Genomic DNA, 14,179 nt, shown 5'->3' with positions numbered 1-14,179 from the left:
AAACAGGTCACATGTCTGATATTGCATTTTTCATCCGAGGCTTTTCTCATTAGCTTCCAGAGTGGCAGCAAGAAAGGTTACCGAGCGGTCAGTATGGTAATAGCAAGCAGAAGAAATGGTTGGGAACAATAGAAACTTATTTTTCATGTGTGCTGTCACGCCGTCCCTTTGTATCCTTCGTGTTTGTAGCTGAATATTCATATAGGAGGCACCTCAAAGGCAGAGGCTGAATGTTGAGAAAAGAGACCCTTTCTGTTCTCTGCGCACGGCGTCTTTATGCTTTGTGTGTGTGTGTGTGTGTGTGTGTGTGTGTGTGTGTGTGTGTGTGTGTGTGTGTGTGTGTGTGTGTGTGTAGGCATACGTGTGCACTCACGGATATTTTATTTTTAGAGAAAGGACCTAAAATGTGTGTTTTCCCTTGCTTGTAGATGTATCCATAGCAGGAGTGGGGTTGTTTGTGGCTTTGCTTCTTGAATCCTGATAAACAGAATCCGCTTTGACGCACGCTTTCTGTGGTATTTCCACTCTGATGCTTCTTGTGACACGACTGTGAAATGCACGATAACCTGCTTGCCACAGATATTTGCCCGGCAGATGACCTTTTACAGTGTCTAACCTAAAACACATTAGTTGTCTATATGTATACCCTGTAGAACCGAATTTGTGTGAAGTACAAGCAGTCGCAAATACGTCTCTACAGGAATACATGGGCAACTGAAATACCACGCCAGTCGATGAATTGTTCTGCATCTGCTTCCCTTCACGTCTCTCTGGCATTTTTTTCTTCCTGCTTTTGCATATACAAGCATCAACGATGATACATACAGCCTGCATCCACCCCATCCACGGGCTCTGGCAGTGCAATAACGCTGTCACAAAGTGTATTCATAGCTCAGACAGCCACAGATTGTGTAGGTAGGCCACAGAGAACGTGCAGTGTGCGGCTACTACTGTGTCAGACCCTGTAAAACACGTTAGGAACCAGGGGTCGTTTAAAAGTGACTGATTTACGGCTTTTATTGCTCTATAAAACGCCTCTAACATCCTCACTAGGGGTAATAGAAATGTCGTGCGCATTCTTTACAAACAGTACAGCCGGAATTATGATAAGCAATTTCACGTCGTTTTTAACCGTATTATTTAACTGCTGCTGTGAAAATAGATGCTTAACTTGTAATGTGATGGTTTGAATGGAAATATATCATTGTATTATTATTATTATTATTATTATTATTATTATTATTATTATTATTATTATTATTATTATTATTACTCTCCACCTGAAGACATATATGTGAAACATGGGGGTGTTGAGGTGATAGGGAGGTTAACTTCACTCTGTCTGCCTACAGCTGACTCTGAGAAAACAATGGGAAGCTTCCAGCACATGACAAGTTTATACACCCAGGCAGTATCAGTTTACAATAAAACAACAGACCACCAGTGCTGTATGCCTTGGCTCATGGTCATGCTTCAGCCAGGGTTAGCATGCAACATTTTCAGGGTGGATTTGCCTAAAGGCTGCTGAACAAAAGAAAATGTTGTAATACTTTCAGTGTTTGTATTTTACTGTTTAAATTCTAGTTTGAAGCATTGCGTAACCATGTTTGTTTACTAATCATCGGGATGTTGCATTCTGCAGTTCTTCTTCAGCACTTCTTGTAGTTTCAATGGCCTGTCTCATCTGCCTAACAGTGTTGTTTTTCCTCACATAGATGCTGTTCATTGATTGTTCCTGCGCTTTTATTTGGGCCATTACAAAGCTCAGAAACATGTGCACCAGGTAACAGATAAGGGCTTTTTCAAGCTGTAAAACTGCACTCAGAAGAAGAGGGAATTAGCACCACTCAAGATCACAAGGACTGGTAGCTGATTTCTATTTACACGTGTCATGAATTGCTATCCTGCATTTAGGACAGATGTTCACTTAGTCAAGAGTGTGTACAGCAGACTCTCTTGTCTGCAGCAACTTCACAGTGACACAATACTGGTCCTGCAGTTAAATCAGCAGCTCATTACACCCTCTGCTCTGTGACATAATAGTGATGTAGTTTCACTGCTGGCTGGTTTGTGAGCTCCTGGTGAATGCTTCTCTGCAGGGTTGTGTGCCCCTGATCTGTGACATCATATTAGTGATATTATGTAAGTTTGATCAGTTGGATGTTTGACGCCTGCTTAGCCCACATTTGTGTTGCAGTTTTGTTGTGTCTATGACATTTTCGTCTGTGGCATGTCAGGGTTTATATTCAAATTTGGATTTATGCAATGTTTTGTTTTCTATGGTTGCTTTGTTGTGTTGTGCCTTATGGAAGCAAAGGTTAGAGATTAAAAGAGTTTAGCTTTGTCTTTCTGTAGGATAGAATAGAAGCACCATGGATGCACTCTTAAAATCTTTTATGTTGTAAAGCATTTTGCAGCTTTTGTTCCAACAGATTTTGGCTACTGTGACTTTAAAACAGCAACCTCAGATACAGAATCCTTCTGTAATTCAGTCCCAGTCTTAATGCTATATACTGGGATATTCATAACTGAGCCATTTGTATCTTTTAAATCTTTTTTGTTATATTTTGTAATTTTGTAATATACTGTATTATTTAATTTAGTTTAGTTAGTTACTGTTCTTACTGTCTTGGAGCTACTGTGGCCACATAATTTCCGCAGGGATTAATAAAGCATTCTGATTCTGATTATTCTTACCAATTTTCATTTAAAAGCTGAAAAAATCCATACAAGTGTGTAGTTTTAAAGAAATTAATATGGATTCGAAATAGATAGACCAAAATTTCTCATTGTTGAAGAACCTGCCACTGAGGCAGATTGTTTCTCTCTGTCCACTTCTGTCCAGCACCACAAATGATCAGTCTTCATCTCCTCAAAAGCTGGAGACCATTCACCTCTCCACCTCTCCACTGACCTACCTATGTTACTGCTGAAATGTTTTATAGGAGAGAAAGAAAGAAAGAAAGAAAGAAAGAAAGAAAGAAAGAAAGAAAGAAAGAAAGAAAGAAAGAAAGAAAGAAAGAAAGAAAGAAAGAAAGAAAGAATTTATGTGACACAACCCTGGGCTGTGTCACAGCTGAAGCTTTGTTGTCAGAGACAGTCTTTGTTAATCAGGTGTTATAACTAACACAATGACTGGTTTGTTGTTGCACCTCATCCTTGTCCCTTTGAATAATTGAGACCACTGTATTTGCCTGTTATATTTTTTCCTTGGTCAGCAACTAGCTACTAGTTTTGTCCCCAAGATCAATTGCCTTGGTAACGCAGCCAGAGAGAGAGAGAGAGAGAAAGAGAGAAAGAGAGAGAGAGCGAGAGAGAAAGATTTGTGCCCACAATGGCGACTGTAGGTATGCTAAATACCTCTGGTTCCTTATCCGGGAACTACCTCTTACCCTGCTATTGGGCCATTGGGTCACGTGGTAAAAGTAACTTTACAGGGCTGCTCGCAAGTAGGAGGGCTTTATGGAGCAGAAAAACGACAAAGCTAGAAAAATTATTTTCCACTCCAGAAATTAATGATCATGAGCTCGTATTTGATGGAGTCTAACTACATTGATCCGAAATTTCCTCCATGCGAGGAATATTCGCAAAATAACTACATCCCCGAGCATAGTCCAGAATATTACAGCCGCGCAAGGGACACTGGCTACCAGCATCACCATCAGGAGTTATATCCTCCGCGGGCGAGCTACCAAGAGCGCCAGTTTAACTGTGCAAGCATCCCTGAACCTGACACGCCAAGGGGACATGGAATACCCCATTCTGCGCATCTACTGACAGGGAAAGGGCAACCTGCTTCATGTGAAACCCCACAGTTGTCCATGTCCCCCGCCACCCCACCGGCCGCAACCTCCGCCTGCAACCAAGCTACCCCGGAGCATCCAAACAGCACAGCCTCCTCCAAACAGCCTGTGGTGTACCCATGGATGAAGAAAATTCACGTCAGCACTGGTAGGCAACTTGTGTGTTTATGTTCCCTGCACTCCTCATGCTCCTCTCTCCCCTTCCCTCCCTTTATCAGTCCCTCTGACTCCCATCTCGTTGCCAGCCCCTGCTCCGATAGCAGGGAAGCCTTTGAAATGGCACAATTGAGGCGGATTTACGACTCGGCATTGGTAATTACACCCACCATAAATTTTATAGCCGAGGTATACTCAGGGCAGCCGTATCACCATGTGGCTTCTGCTGTTATGTATTGCGCGATGGAGAGAGGGGGAGAAATGAATAAGAAAAAAATCTGAGCTTTGTAATCTTGCATTAATAATTTAGCTCATAGTTGGATGTGAGTGTCCTCTCATTACGCTGAGAAGTTCTTAACTTCCCATTTAAATTTCTCAAACAGCTAAACATTCATAACCAATAAATCTTTCCAGCCATATCTCAGTTGAGGCCATTCTTGTTTACCCCTCCTTTCCTCCGTTCTCTGTCTCCCTTTCTCTCCTCTTCTCCTTCTTCCAGTGAACTCTGGTTACAATGGGACGGAGCCCAAGCGGTCTAGGACAGCATACACCCGGCAGCAAGTCTTAGAATTGGAGAAGGAATTCCACTATAACCGATATTTAACTCGGCGGAGGCGCATCGAGATCGCACACACCCTGGTTCTCTCCGAGCGGCAGATTAAAATCTGGTTTCAAAACCGCAGGATGAAATGGAAAAAGGATCACAGGCTCCCGAACACCAAAGTGAGATCCTCCTCCTCTTCCTCCGGGTCCAACACAAGCTCAGCAGCCGGCGCTGTTGCCGCTGCCTCGGCCACTAACACCGGGGCCCCCGACGAACTTACCGGAGCTCAGCATGGCGAGGATATTACCAGGTTATAAAACCACGAACCATTACTGGGGGTAGAATAAGAACTGGTTATTTATAGAACACTTATATATTTTGTTTTCGTAGCTATCTTGTGCGGTTTCCTTTAAGTCCAAAGTTATATAAAATGCATGTTATATAGCATGGATTACTGCGAATACCGATGAATTATTTTTACGTGACACAGGGTTTAATTTATTTGAAGTTCAATTAAAATGATGTTTTTTATTAAAAAATGTTTTGAATGAAGGATGAAAAAGTAGAAAAAAAATATACATTTTATCAAAATGTTATTGTGGGCCATTCTTTTGCCCTGCTGCCCAAGGTGAAATGCACAATCTATTTATTTCAAACAACACTGGAAGGAAATCACTATAATAATAGTTATTTTTGGTATATAAAAAAGAAAGCTGGAACACACCATTGATCTTGAACTTGTATGTTTAGGAGAATAACAATGTGTGAATTACCTCGTGTATTTCAGAAACAGGATTTTTCTTTTTCTTTTTCAATTTTTTGCAATTTAGTTTTGTAGTGTTGATGTTGTGTTTTAGACCGTTCAAAGCAGATTATTGTGAAATGCAATAAACGGAGTTTAGTGTACTTGTGCTAATCATATTGGTCAATAAAACAGTGAGTGTCTACTAGTTTTAAATACGTTTGTTCCAAGTTCATTTTAGGTAAGGTGAGGTCTACTGTTGCAAATTGGAGGAGATCCTTAAAAGTGTACAGATGTGTGAATACTGGACATTTCACGAGGGAAACAAAAATCACTGTGTTTTTAAACTGTGTTTGTCAATCCTGCAGCTCCCTTTTTTGCGTGTTTATATTTGCAATGTGTACAGACACTGTGTGTGTGTGTGTGTGTGTGTGTGTGTGTGTGTGTGTGTGTGTGTGTGTGTGTGTGTGTGTGTGTGTTAAAGCTTCACTCATAATGGATTGAAGTTATTTCTGAAATATGAAAATGAAATAGTTTGCGCTGTGCAGTATACGTGGAACCTCATCAGTCTGAAGGGCATTCAATTAGACAAGCCACTGAGGCCCTCCAGTCCACACTGCACTGCCTCTGCCAGTGCTACAAAAGAAGCTACTCGCTTCCTTCGTCCTGACTTGAACACAAAGATGCATGCGTTTAATTTAGAGTACATTTGCAATGTGTTAGAGATTTTAGATTGTTGTGAAATTATTCATTTTGTAACAATAGTGGTTGCCCTGCTTTTCTATAGTCCTCTGCGCCATGCGACTGGGTTTTCAAATGTGAAATGAATAAAAAAAATAAAGTCGTGATCTGCCGATAGATTCAGTATAATGCGTCGTGTGGTCTTCGTTAAATATCTGAGTGAAGATGCTGATGAAGTACACTAGTTTACCTTTGGTTTTGTTTTTTAAACATTTTTTTTAAATTGATCTAAAGCAGTGCCCTCTCCACAAAAAGGAATGCTGTTGTTTTCTTGTCTGCTCACTCTTTGACTCTTGCTTGTATAAACACTTTGGCTCATTTGTCTGCTGACTCCCCAGTGGGCAGTTTGCCTCCGTAGTATGCTGCAGCTCGCGAGACTGTAGAAACTTCAAAAACGGCGCTAAGGCGTCTCTGTGCAACGTCATCGTGCGACTTTCATCTGGCAGGGGGACCAACTCACTGCAGGACTCTTTGCTGCTGAAAACCTGCTGGACTGATGCAATAATTTGAAGAAAGTCTTTTTAACTGAATCATCAACTGAAGTGCCTGAAGTGCTTTCATTTTGTCTCCCATTTTTCCCCCCTTTTTCTTTTTCTTTTTTTTTTTTTTTTTTTTTTTTTTGGGAAGAAGGATTTCGGTTTAAAAATGGCTTGAGTCCAAAGACGCGCAAGAATTTGATAGATTATTGAAATTGTGACATGAATAGGCCTTATAAAATGCCTCGCGTAGTGGGAGGCAAAAGAGCACAAAAGGATGAGGTATTTTCCATCATCAATCTTTCCCCATAGAGCTTTGTGCTCTGTTCTGGAAAACAGCTCTGACAACAACCAGTTTTGATCTTATCAAATATTATGTAGACGGGGTCGCATCCTATGCCACTTTTCTTTTTATTTGACTGCTTTTCCCACAAATGTGAAAGTTAAGTTGGACTTTAAGCTGGACCAAAGAGGTTCAAACCTACTTTTTGGACAGGGCTTTGGATAGGCAGTAGAATAGTGGTGAGACGGCGCTGAAAAATGAATCCAGAAGCCTTTATGTTGCTGGACAGATTAGAGAAATTAATGTGCTCGCCACAGTCCCAGCATCCCTCCAGCCTCTTTCTAGGCCCTGTCGCCTCCATGTCGCGAAGCTGAAAAGGTACTTTATTGAAGTTTGGGGGCGAAATGGTAGAAGGCCGAGTTCACCTCGGGGACACATTTTCTGTCCCATTAGGCTCATTTCAGTCTGGATGGCCGACCTCTCCAACCCTGTGACCCAACTCACTCTCTATACGTGTACCTTCTGTGTGCGCCCTCGCTGGTCCCCTTCGGCCTCGGCTTTCTTTTCTGCGTTGTGCCGATAGAGAGGCCTGCTGCGGGGGATCACTCAATGTGTTTCTTCTTTTGTTAATTTGGCGGGGTGGGGGCGACGACACTGGACAGGGCTGAACTCTCGGACGGTTCTCTTCCTTGCATCCAGCAGAATTGCAGGATTTCCACACAGACACCTTCTTCTTTAATTTAACAATCTTTCGATCTCCCGTGAAGTCGTTTCCAAATCAAAGTGGCAAAGTTTTGTGGTAACCTTTACTGCAGTTAATGGAGTGGCAACATACATATATAAATATTTTTTTAAGTCTGTCTGAGAAAAGAAGGAAAGGAAGAAATATTGTTTTGTATACGTATTTAAAAAGTTATTTTTTAAATTGAAATTATAAATAAGATGTAAACAAAACTACCCTTTTAGTTCCCTGAAGACCCCATACCCAAACAGGAGCATTTAAAAAGAGTGTCTCTTGATGCAGTCACATGACTCCTGTGTGGCTTAAGAGAATAGCTGGTCTCCGGTCAGCGCTTACATTCAGACGTGAGCTGCCAATTATAGATGTTTCTGACAGTACTGGGACAGTTGGTCATTTTGATTAGTTTATGGACAAAGACCTTCAAAAACCTTCAAACTTCCCATGGAGGCTCGGCACTTCCCCAAACTTGTATTTTTAGCCACATGCATTTTTTTCCCTGACACAGAGGAGAGCGAACTTCAGAACAGATTACTAATTAAGTTTTGTTAGAAGTAGAAGATGCTCGAAAATATAAGCGATGATGTCAACACTTGAGATATTATTGATGGGGCAAATCACTACCCGCTTTTTTAAAAATGATATTCGAAAACTCTTATCCGGTTTTGCAGGCAGATTTCAGCGTGTTAGAGCGCTTTGATCTTTCTGGTGTGAACCAAATATTCAACGTTGATGGAAAAATATTCAACAGCCCGTCTTCCAGGATAAACAGTTGACAGTGAAAGCCAAACTAATCTCACCGTCTGTCAGTTGTTTATGTGTTAATTCATCCTCCTCATCGTGTCTGTACAGGTGCAGCTCGAATTACACTTCGAACAATGACGACATGTCCCTCTTTGTTTGAGCTCTTGTAACTGAAGATTTGCGTTAAATGGAATGAGAGTGTATGAGGCACAATTTGACTTAGCGTTGCCAGGGATTTAACTAATACACCTGTATTAGGCGTTGTCTGATTTATTATGGGAATAAACAAAACGTGCGGTTTAATATTATTGCTATTCAAACAAAAGGCCAGTCAGTCATAAATCAGTGTCACTCTGCTGCTTTTTGTTTTTTTAACTTTGTTCTTATACACAATGGAAACTTTTCCTCATAGCAACACAAATGTTTAACTGCATTAAATTTAACGATAGAAAATGAATCATCGCGTACACAAATATTTTCGTTTTCTCTTCTCACGTGATCCAAGAAAGAGCGTAAACTTCAAAGTAATACGGCCTTACCTGTGACAAGATCTACACGAATGGATAGCAGTTTAATTCTTTAAGTTTAGAATGAAGTATTTTTGGTTTCACTCCATTCAGCTTTTTAGGTCATGGTCTTTTTTGCCTTTATTATTTTGCCCCCGCCCCCCGGGCTGAATCTGAAGAATTCATTTGATATGAGTTATTGTTAAACTCACCGCCTTTCAGGGATCTGGTGCATTTTGTGTGTTTGAAGTTGAGTGTATAAATTCCTCAGTCTCTACTCAGCTAACTGGTTTCGTCTCTGACTTGAGACTGTTGAATCACACATGAATTTCAGCTCACATTGCACTGCTGCAGGCTGCATGTGCTTTACGAGCACCTCAGGCGACGACTTTCTCTGTGAAGATATATGTATGAAAAAAGAAGAACTTTGCACACAAACACCAATCGAAATGTTTGAACAAACCCAAATATGAAACACGGAAGCGCCTGTGTTGTGACGCTTGCGCGCTTGATTGCCTGCTTTTGTTGTCTGCGCCGGGTTAAGTGCAAACTGTTTCAAACTCGTCCCAGGTGAGTGTCTTCTTCAGTCACTTTGGTTTGTCATAAAAGGTCCGGGCCGGTGCATTGTTATCCTGTAGTGTGTTTAAACGGCAGCCATGGCAGCTGCATAAAGGCTGAGAGTTGAAACAGGGGTCATGCTGCTATTTTCCAGGGATAGAGAGGCTGTCTCACATTGACCAGCAGTGGGTGTGTCATAAATCCGTAAATCTCTCTCCTATCCGTTCACTCAAGGGAGCAAATGCGTCGGCCTGGTGTGTGCGCGCATGCGTGGTGGAGGTAGAGTTTGATTAATTTACATAAAACTAGATTTTAAAAAGCCATCAGAAATGTTAAAAATGATTTAGTGTCGGCGCTGGAAAACATTTCAAGCAGGAGACGACGAAGCAGCTTGGACTGGTGTCCCACTGTAGAGTTGACATCGCACAGGAAATGATGGCCTGGATAAACTTACGAGTATACTTTCTGTCATCATAACGCCTCGCTGAGAAATATTTAATTAGCCCATTTGCTGCATCGTTGAGGACCTTCGAAATTACAGTCATTTTCTTCCGTTAGAGGTGTCACAAGGTGCCCAGACAGTCACTAGATTGAGTTATGATTATGTTATTCGCTTTTCATTAGCAAAAGTGTTCTGAATATGCGATCCTGAGACTATAGATCCATGATTATGCAGAAGTTTAGCGAAATGCGGTTTTTATTTGATTTGTTCTCTGAAAACGATTATCCGGTGTATTTGCGTGACCACCAGTTGCATATCATGCAGAACTTTGAGCACTTTGACAGCTGCTGCTGCTGCAGTTTAACTTTGTGTGTACTGTATTTGATTGGATGTTAACGCGAAGGGTCATATGACCTCTGTTATCTAAGATGCAGGACTTTAAAATAAACTATACAATAAGTAAACAAATAAATACCGCGTAAAGCATGTATATTTATCAATTAAAGGAAAAAACAACATAAAATGTCTTAGTAAGGTACTAGTCGCCGGAACAGATTCTATGCAACTTGGCATCGATCCTTCAATTCTCCTGAACTCTGCTGGAAAGATAAGCCCAGTTTTTGATTTGAGGATGATGGTGCGGTGGAGGTCACTAAAATCTCCCATAGGTCTTCAGATGATTTGAGCTCTGATATGATAAAGTTTGAGTCAGACCATTCTCATACCCACTAAACCATTCAGTGACCTTGTGCCCAGTGGATGGGTGAGTGATCTTGTTGGAAGAGACCCCATTTGGGTAGAAATTGTTAATCAAAGGATAAAGATGATTACTTAGGACAACTTTTGCACACTTCCTTCTAAGCTAACAACTGGATCCAAACAATGTCAGTAAAATTTACCCCACAGCTTGAAGCCACCTGATCTTCTTACTGGAGGGGTTAACGTTCAGGTTTTCCCCTTTAGGTTGTTCTGTATATAGGTTTAGATAGATAGATAGATAGATAGATAGATAGATAGATAGATAGATAGATAGATAGATAGATAGATAGATAGATAGATAGATAGATAGATAGATAGATAGATAGATAGATAGATAGATAGATAGATAGATAGATAGATAGATAGATAGATAGATAGATAGATAGATAGATAGATAGATAGATAGATAGATAGATAGGCCTAAACACTCAAAAACAAGCAAAAATATTTTGAGTGTTATTTTAATTATTGCACTTTTAAATTGCACCTTTTCAGTACGGTACTGAGGTTTGTCTCTATTCTCCAGACTGGCCACGATTTACATCAGAGTTAGGCCCAAATTAATACTTCATGTTAATGCACATGCTTATAGGAAAGTCGGGACTAGTTTGGGAAATTGTCATTGTCTGTCTTTTACTCACTTATGAAGTGCAGTCTGCAAACTCTAGTCTTTTCATTTCACTCTGCATTGTTTACAGCAATATAGGGCACCGGGCCCATAAATCTTCTCCTTGCTCTGCCAAGACAGCGCCATTTGTATGCACCGTTTTAACCGACAGCATCCTCTGCCCATTAACGTCTTCTCCCCAGCTCTCTCTCAGTCTCCCTTTATCTGCGGAGCTCTGTCCCCTGGAAATACATTAACTGATCGTGCTTCCTTTGTGCTTTGTGAGCTATTTATAGATTTTTTTTTCTTATATGGAAGATATATATATATGTGTGTGTGTGTGTGTGTGTGTGTGTGTGTGTGTGTGTGTGTGTGTGTGTGTGTGTGTGTGTGTGTGTGTGTGTGCACTTTCCCGCGTGCCCATATATATGGGGAAAGACAGAAAAGAAAAACGTAATTGTGTTGCATCTGCCGGATTTCACCGTTTGTGCGCAGCTGCGGATATTCTGCAGTACCATTTTCTGTCTGCGTTATTGTTGTGAAAAATAAAAGTTTATAGACAATTTCCTTGGTTGTTTGTGTCAGCAGGCGAGAGAGCGGAGAAGGTAAGGAGGAATTGTAAAAGGGTTGACACCCAGAGCGACCGGCGCGCTTTTGTGTGAGAGAGAAAAATGATTTATTGCCACTGAGGCGGTTCAAACAGAGTTCACGGAGAATTGTGGTGGAGGCGCGGAGGAGCTAAATTATGGTCTTGCTGAGCTAGTATATCATAGATTCTATCTCCAATTCAGAGAGTATGTTCAAGGGTGTGAGGTAAGGAAAACAAAACGAATTTAATTACTTTCCCCACTTTCAGTCAGTCCTGATGTACACTGCCTTATTCAGCTGATAATAACACTAATGCTGCTTTTACTACTAATAATAGATTTATTTATGCGTGAGACGAAAACACAAACATATGTCAGGGTTTTATCAGTTTATTTAGTTTTGCTGGCCCACATTTACCTCACAGTGGAAATGACAAATTTAACCTTTAGCCAATTTAAATTTAAGTACTAAACCTTTCCACAGACTTTATTTAACTGGCTACAATTCAAAAGGGCGGAAAAGAAATATCAACACTGTAGTTTTTAGTGTCAACAAACATTTTTAATGCCTCAGCAGTCAAATTGAAATTATATTAATGTTGTAAGCATTGTGCTATGGCAGCAGTTGTTTCGTGTCCTTGATTTCATATAAAATATTTCATTACGTAAAAATAAATTCAACTAATAAAATAAAATAAAAATAAAAAATCTCAGGATGTGACACCACTCTAAAGGTTCAGGTAAAACATCGGTGATAGTGGCAGCAGGGGTGAAACGGAGAAGGAGGAAGGCTCCTCTCTTTCCACGCAAACCCTGAGTGCATAATCCATCACCTCTGAGACATCTAAAGAGGGTTTTCTCGACAGCTTTGCAGCTTTGTACTGAAACACCAGAAGGAGCTTACATCCAAAACATGGTTCAGCTAAGATTAATACTGGCTTGGAATATTCAGTATAGTCTCCCAAACCTTCTCATTTAGAACATGTTTTAGGGAGCACTATTTATAATTTTGTGATAGATTCATTATTCTCGTTATGTGGCCGTTTTGCATAAAATTGCGCATTGCTGGAATTAAACAAACACGTTTTATGAGTTCTTTTTCCCTACAGTATAACTCAGTTAGGCCACAATTGATGTAGCTTTTATACCAAATAACTTCTCCTAGAAAAAAATATTTATTATGGGTTTTAAAATGAAGTTGAAAAATTCATATTTTATTTAGGTGTTTTACGCCTTCATAGCTAAGTCCCAGTTGTCTTGGATGTTTGACACTGTGGCTGCAAATAGGCGCGCAAGAGCCTTTAACTGAGCATCTCATGTTTGGGTTCACGCCTTCGTGCAGAAGGAGGAATTTAATTCCTCCAAAAGATGTCCATAGTGTTTGAGTGTTGCCTCCTGGAGCCACCGTCAGTGGACTCGGTGCTGTACAGTGATGCCTGATTAATGCAAATGCGTTGAATTGTCCTGTAGAAAAAAAACATCTTTGACGATTGCCTCCTTTGTCTTTGTGTGGCAATGACTGTCATGTCTTTGTTTGACCACTCCCAGTGAATCCCATTAAGCCAAAGCTACACTGTTATAAACACACGCTCTGTGTGTTTATAAAACCCGCCGATTTATAATAGGTATTTAAATGCGTTTCAGACTAAGTTATCCAAAATAAGCGTAATGATTTCGTTTTACAGACTTGAAACAGATTTACTCCAGTTAGTGCCCCTAGTAGAATGAAAATACGCGAATAAGCACCATTATTTATAATAGCGTCTGACTGGGGAAAAACAAACAAACAAACAAGCAAACAAGGAGCGCAATTTCTTTTTAATAATTTTACACCTAGAAAAGCTTCAGCAGAATAATGAGCTGTGATCTATAACCAGTTATTAACCATCTCTTATTCCACCTCACAGACGCGTATTGTAGCGCAGAGGAAAAAAATCCTCGCATCGTATTTGTTCAAACCTACCACCAAAAAGTTCAGGATGTGTGGCTGCGAGCGGCGGTTCCTTCAAAAATAAAACGAGAAAATGAGTCCTGTCAAAAGAGTAACAATATTACAAGAAATCTGCGCCCAGTTTCTAATGAAATGCTCCTCACCGCGCGTGTAAGCTTTGTCTGTCTCCCCCCCTTTCTCCTAATGTTTGTTTCTCCGTTTAAACACATCTCCCTCTTTCTCTTACACTGATTACACAGTCGTTTGGCGTCTTTTCATATTCCATTATATATATTTTTAATATCCTAGGTAAAGAAATGCAGGCTGCTCATAGAAATGTCTGAAGAAATATGGCAGAAGCTTCCTCTGGGTTCCAAGTTGCCGGCGGATTACTTTCCAACTCCAAAGCTCCGTCATTGGAGGACTGCCACACGTGACCACGGCGCCCTTCTGGTAAATATTATTCAATTGTTCCAAATGGTTACTCAAAGTGCACTTTCCCGCGTGCCTTTTTACATTCAGGTTAATTGTGATCGAATATTAGATAGACACACGTCCTCGC

General features: G+C 40.6%; 2 protein-coding genes across 4 annotated transcripts in view; both read left to right on the top strand.

Moving 5' to 3' along the window:
• The window catches only part of LOC147304777 (homeobox protein Hox-C10a-like), a 43,932-nt gene extending 40,610 nt beyond the window's left edge, over nucleotides 1-3,322 (top strand). For both annotated transcript variants that reach the window (XM_086277017.1, XM_086277016.1), the window contains one exon: nucleotides 1,716-3,322. The gene's annotated coding sequence lies outside the window, so the exon portion shown is untranslated. The remainder of the gene's footprint in view (nucleotides 1-1,715) is intronic.
• A 150-nt stretch (nucleotides 3,323-3,472) lies between these two features.
• On the top strand, nucleotides 3,473-14,064 carry hoxc4a (homeobox C4a). Of its 2 annotated transcripts, XM_086277021.1 has the most exons (3): nucleotides 3,473-3,951; nucleotides 4,459-4,813; nucleotides 13,927-14,064. In XM_086277021.1, exons 1-3 carry the CDS (start codon nucleotides 3,516-3,518, stop codon nucleotides 13,928-13,930), a joined length of 795 nt encoding a protein of 264 aa, XP_086133147.1. In that variant the 5' UTR covers nucleotides 3,473-3,515; the 3' UTR covers nucleotides 13,931-14,064. The 2 variants fall into 2 exon arrangements, with proteins under 2 accessions (XP_086133147.1, XP_086133146.1); XM_086277020.1 differs by lacking the exon at nucleotides 13,927-14,064 and having other exon boundaries at nucleotides 4,459-7,401.
• The last annotated feature ends 115 nt before the right edge of the window (nucleotides 14,065-14,179 follow it).

The sequence above is a fragment of the Aulonocara sp. 'chitande type north' Nkhata Bay genome, linkage group LG20 (assembly GCF_057382095.1).
Source record: "Aulonocara sp. 'chitande type north' Nkhata Bay isolate Kocher_YH1m ecotype deep benthic linkage group LG20, A_spYH_male_GT1.1, whole genome shotgun sequence".
Lineage (NCBI taxonomy): Eukaryota > Metazoa > Chordata > Actinopteri > Cichliformes > Cichlidae > Aulonocara > Aulonocara sp. 'chitande type north' Nkhata Bay.
This window is presented reverse-complemented; position numbering and strand designations above follow the sequence as displayed.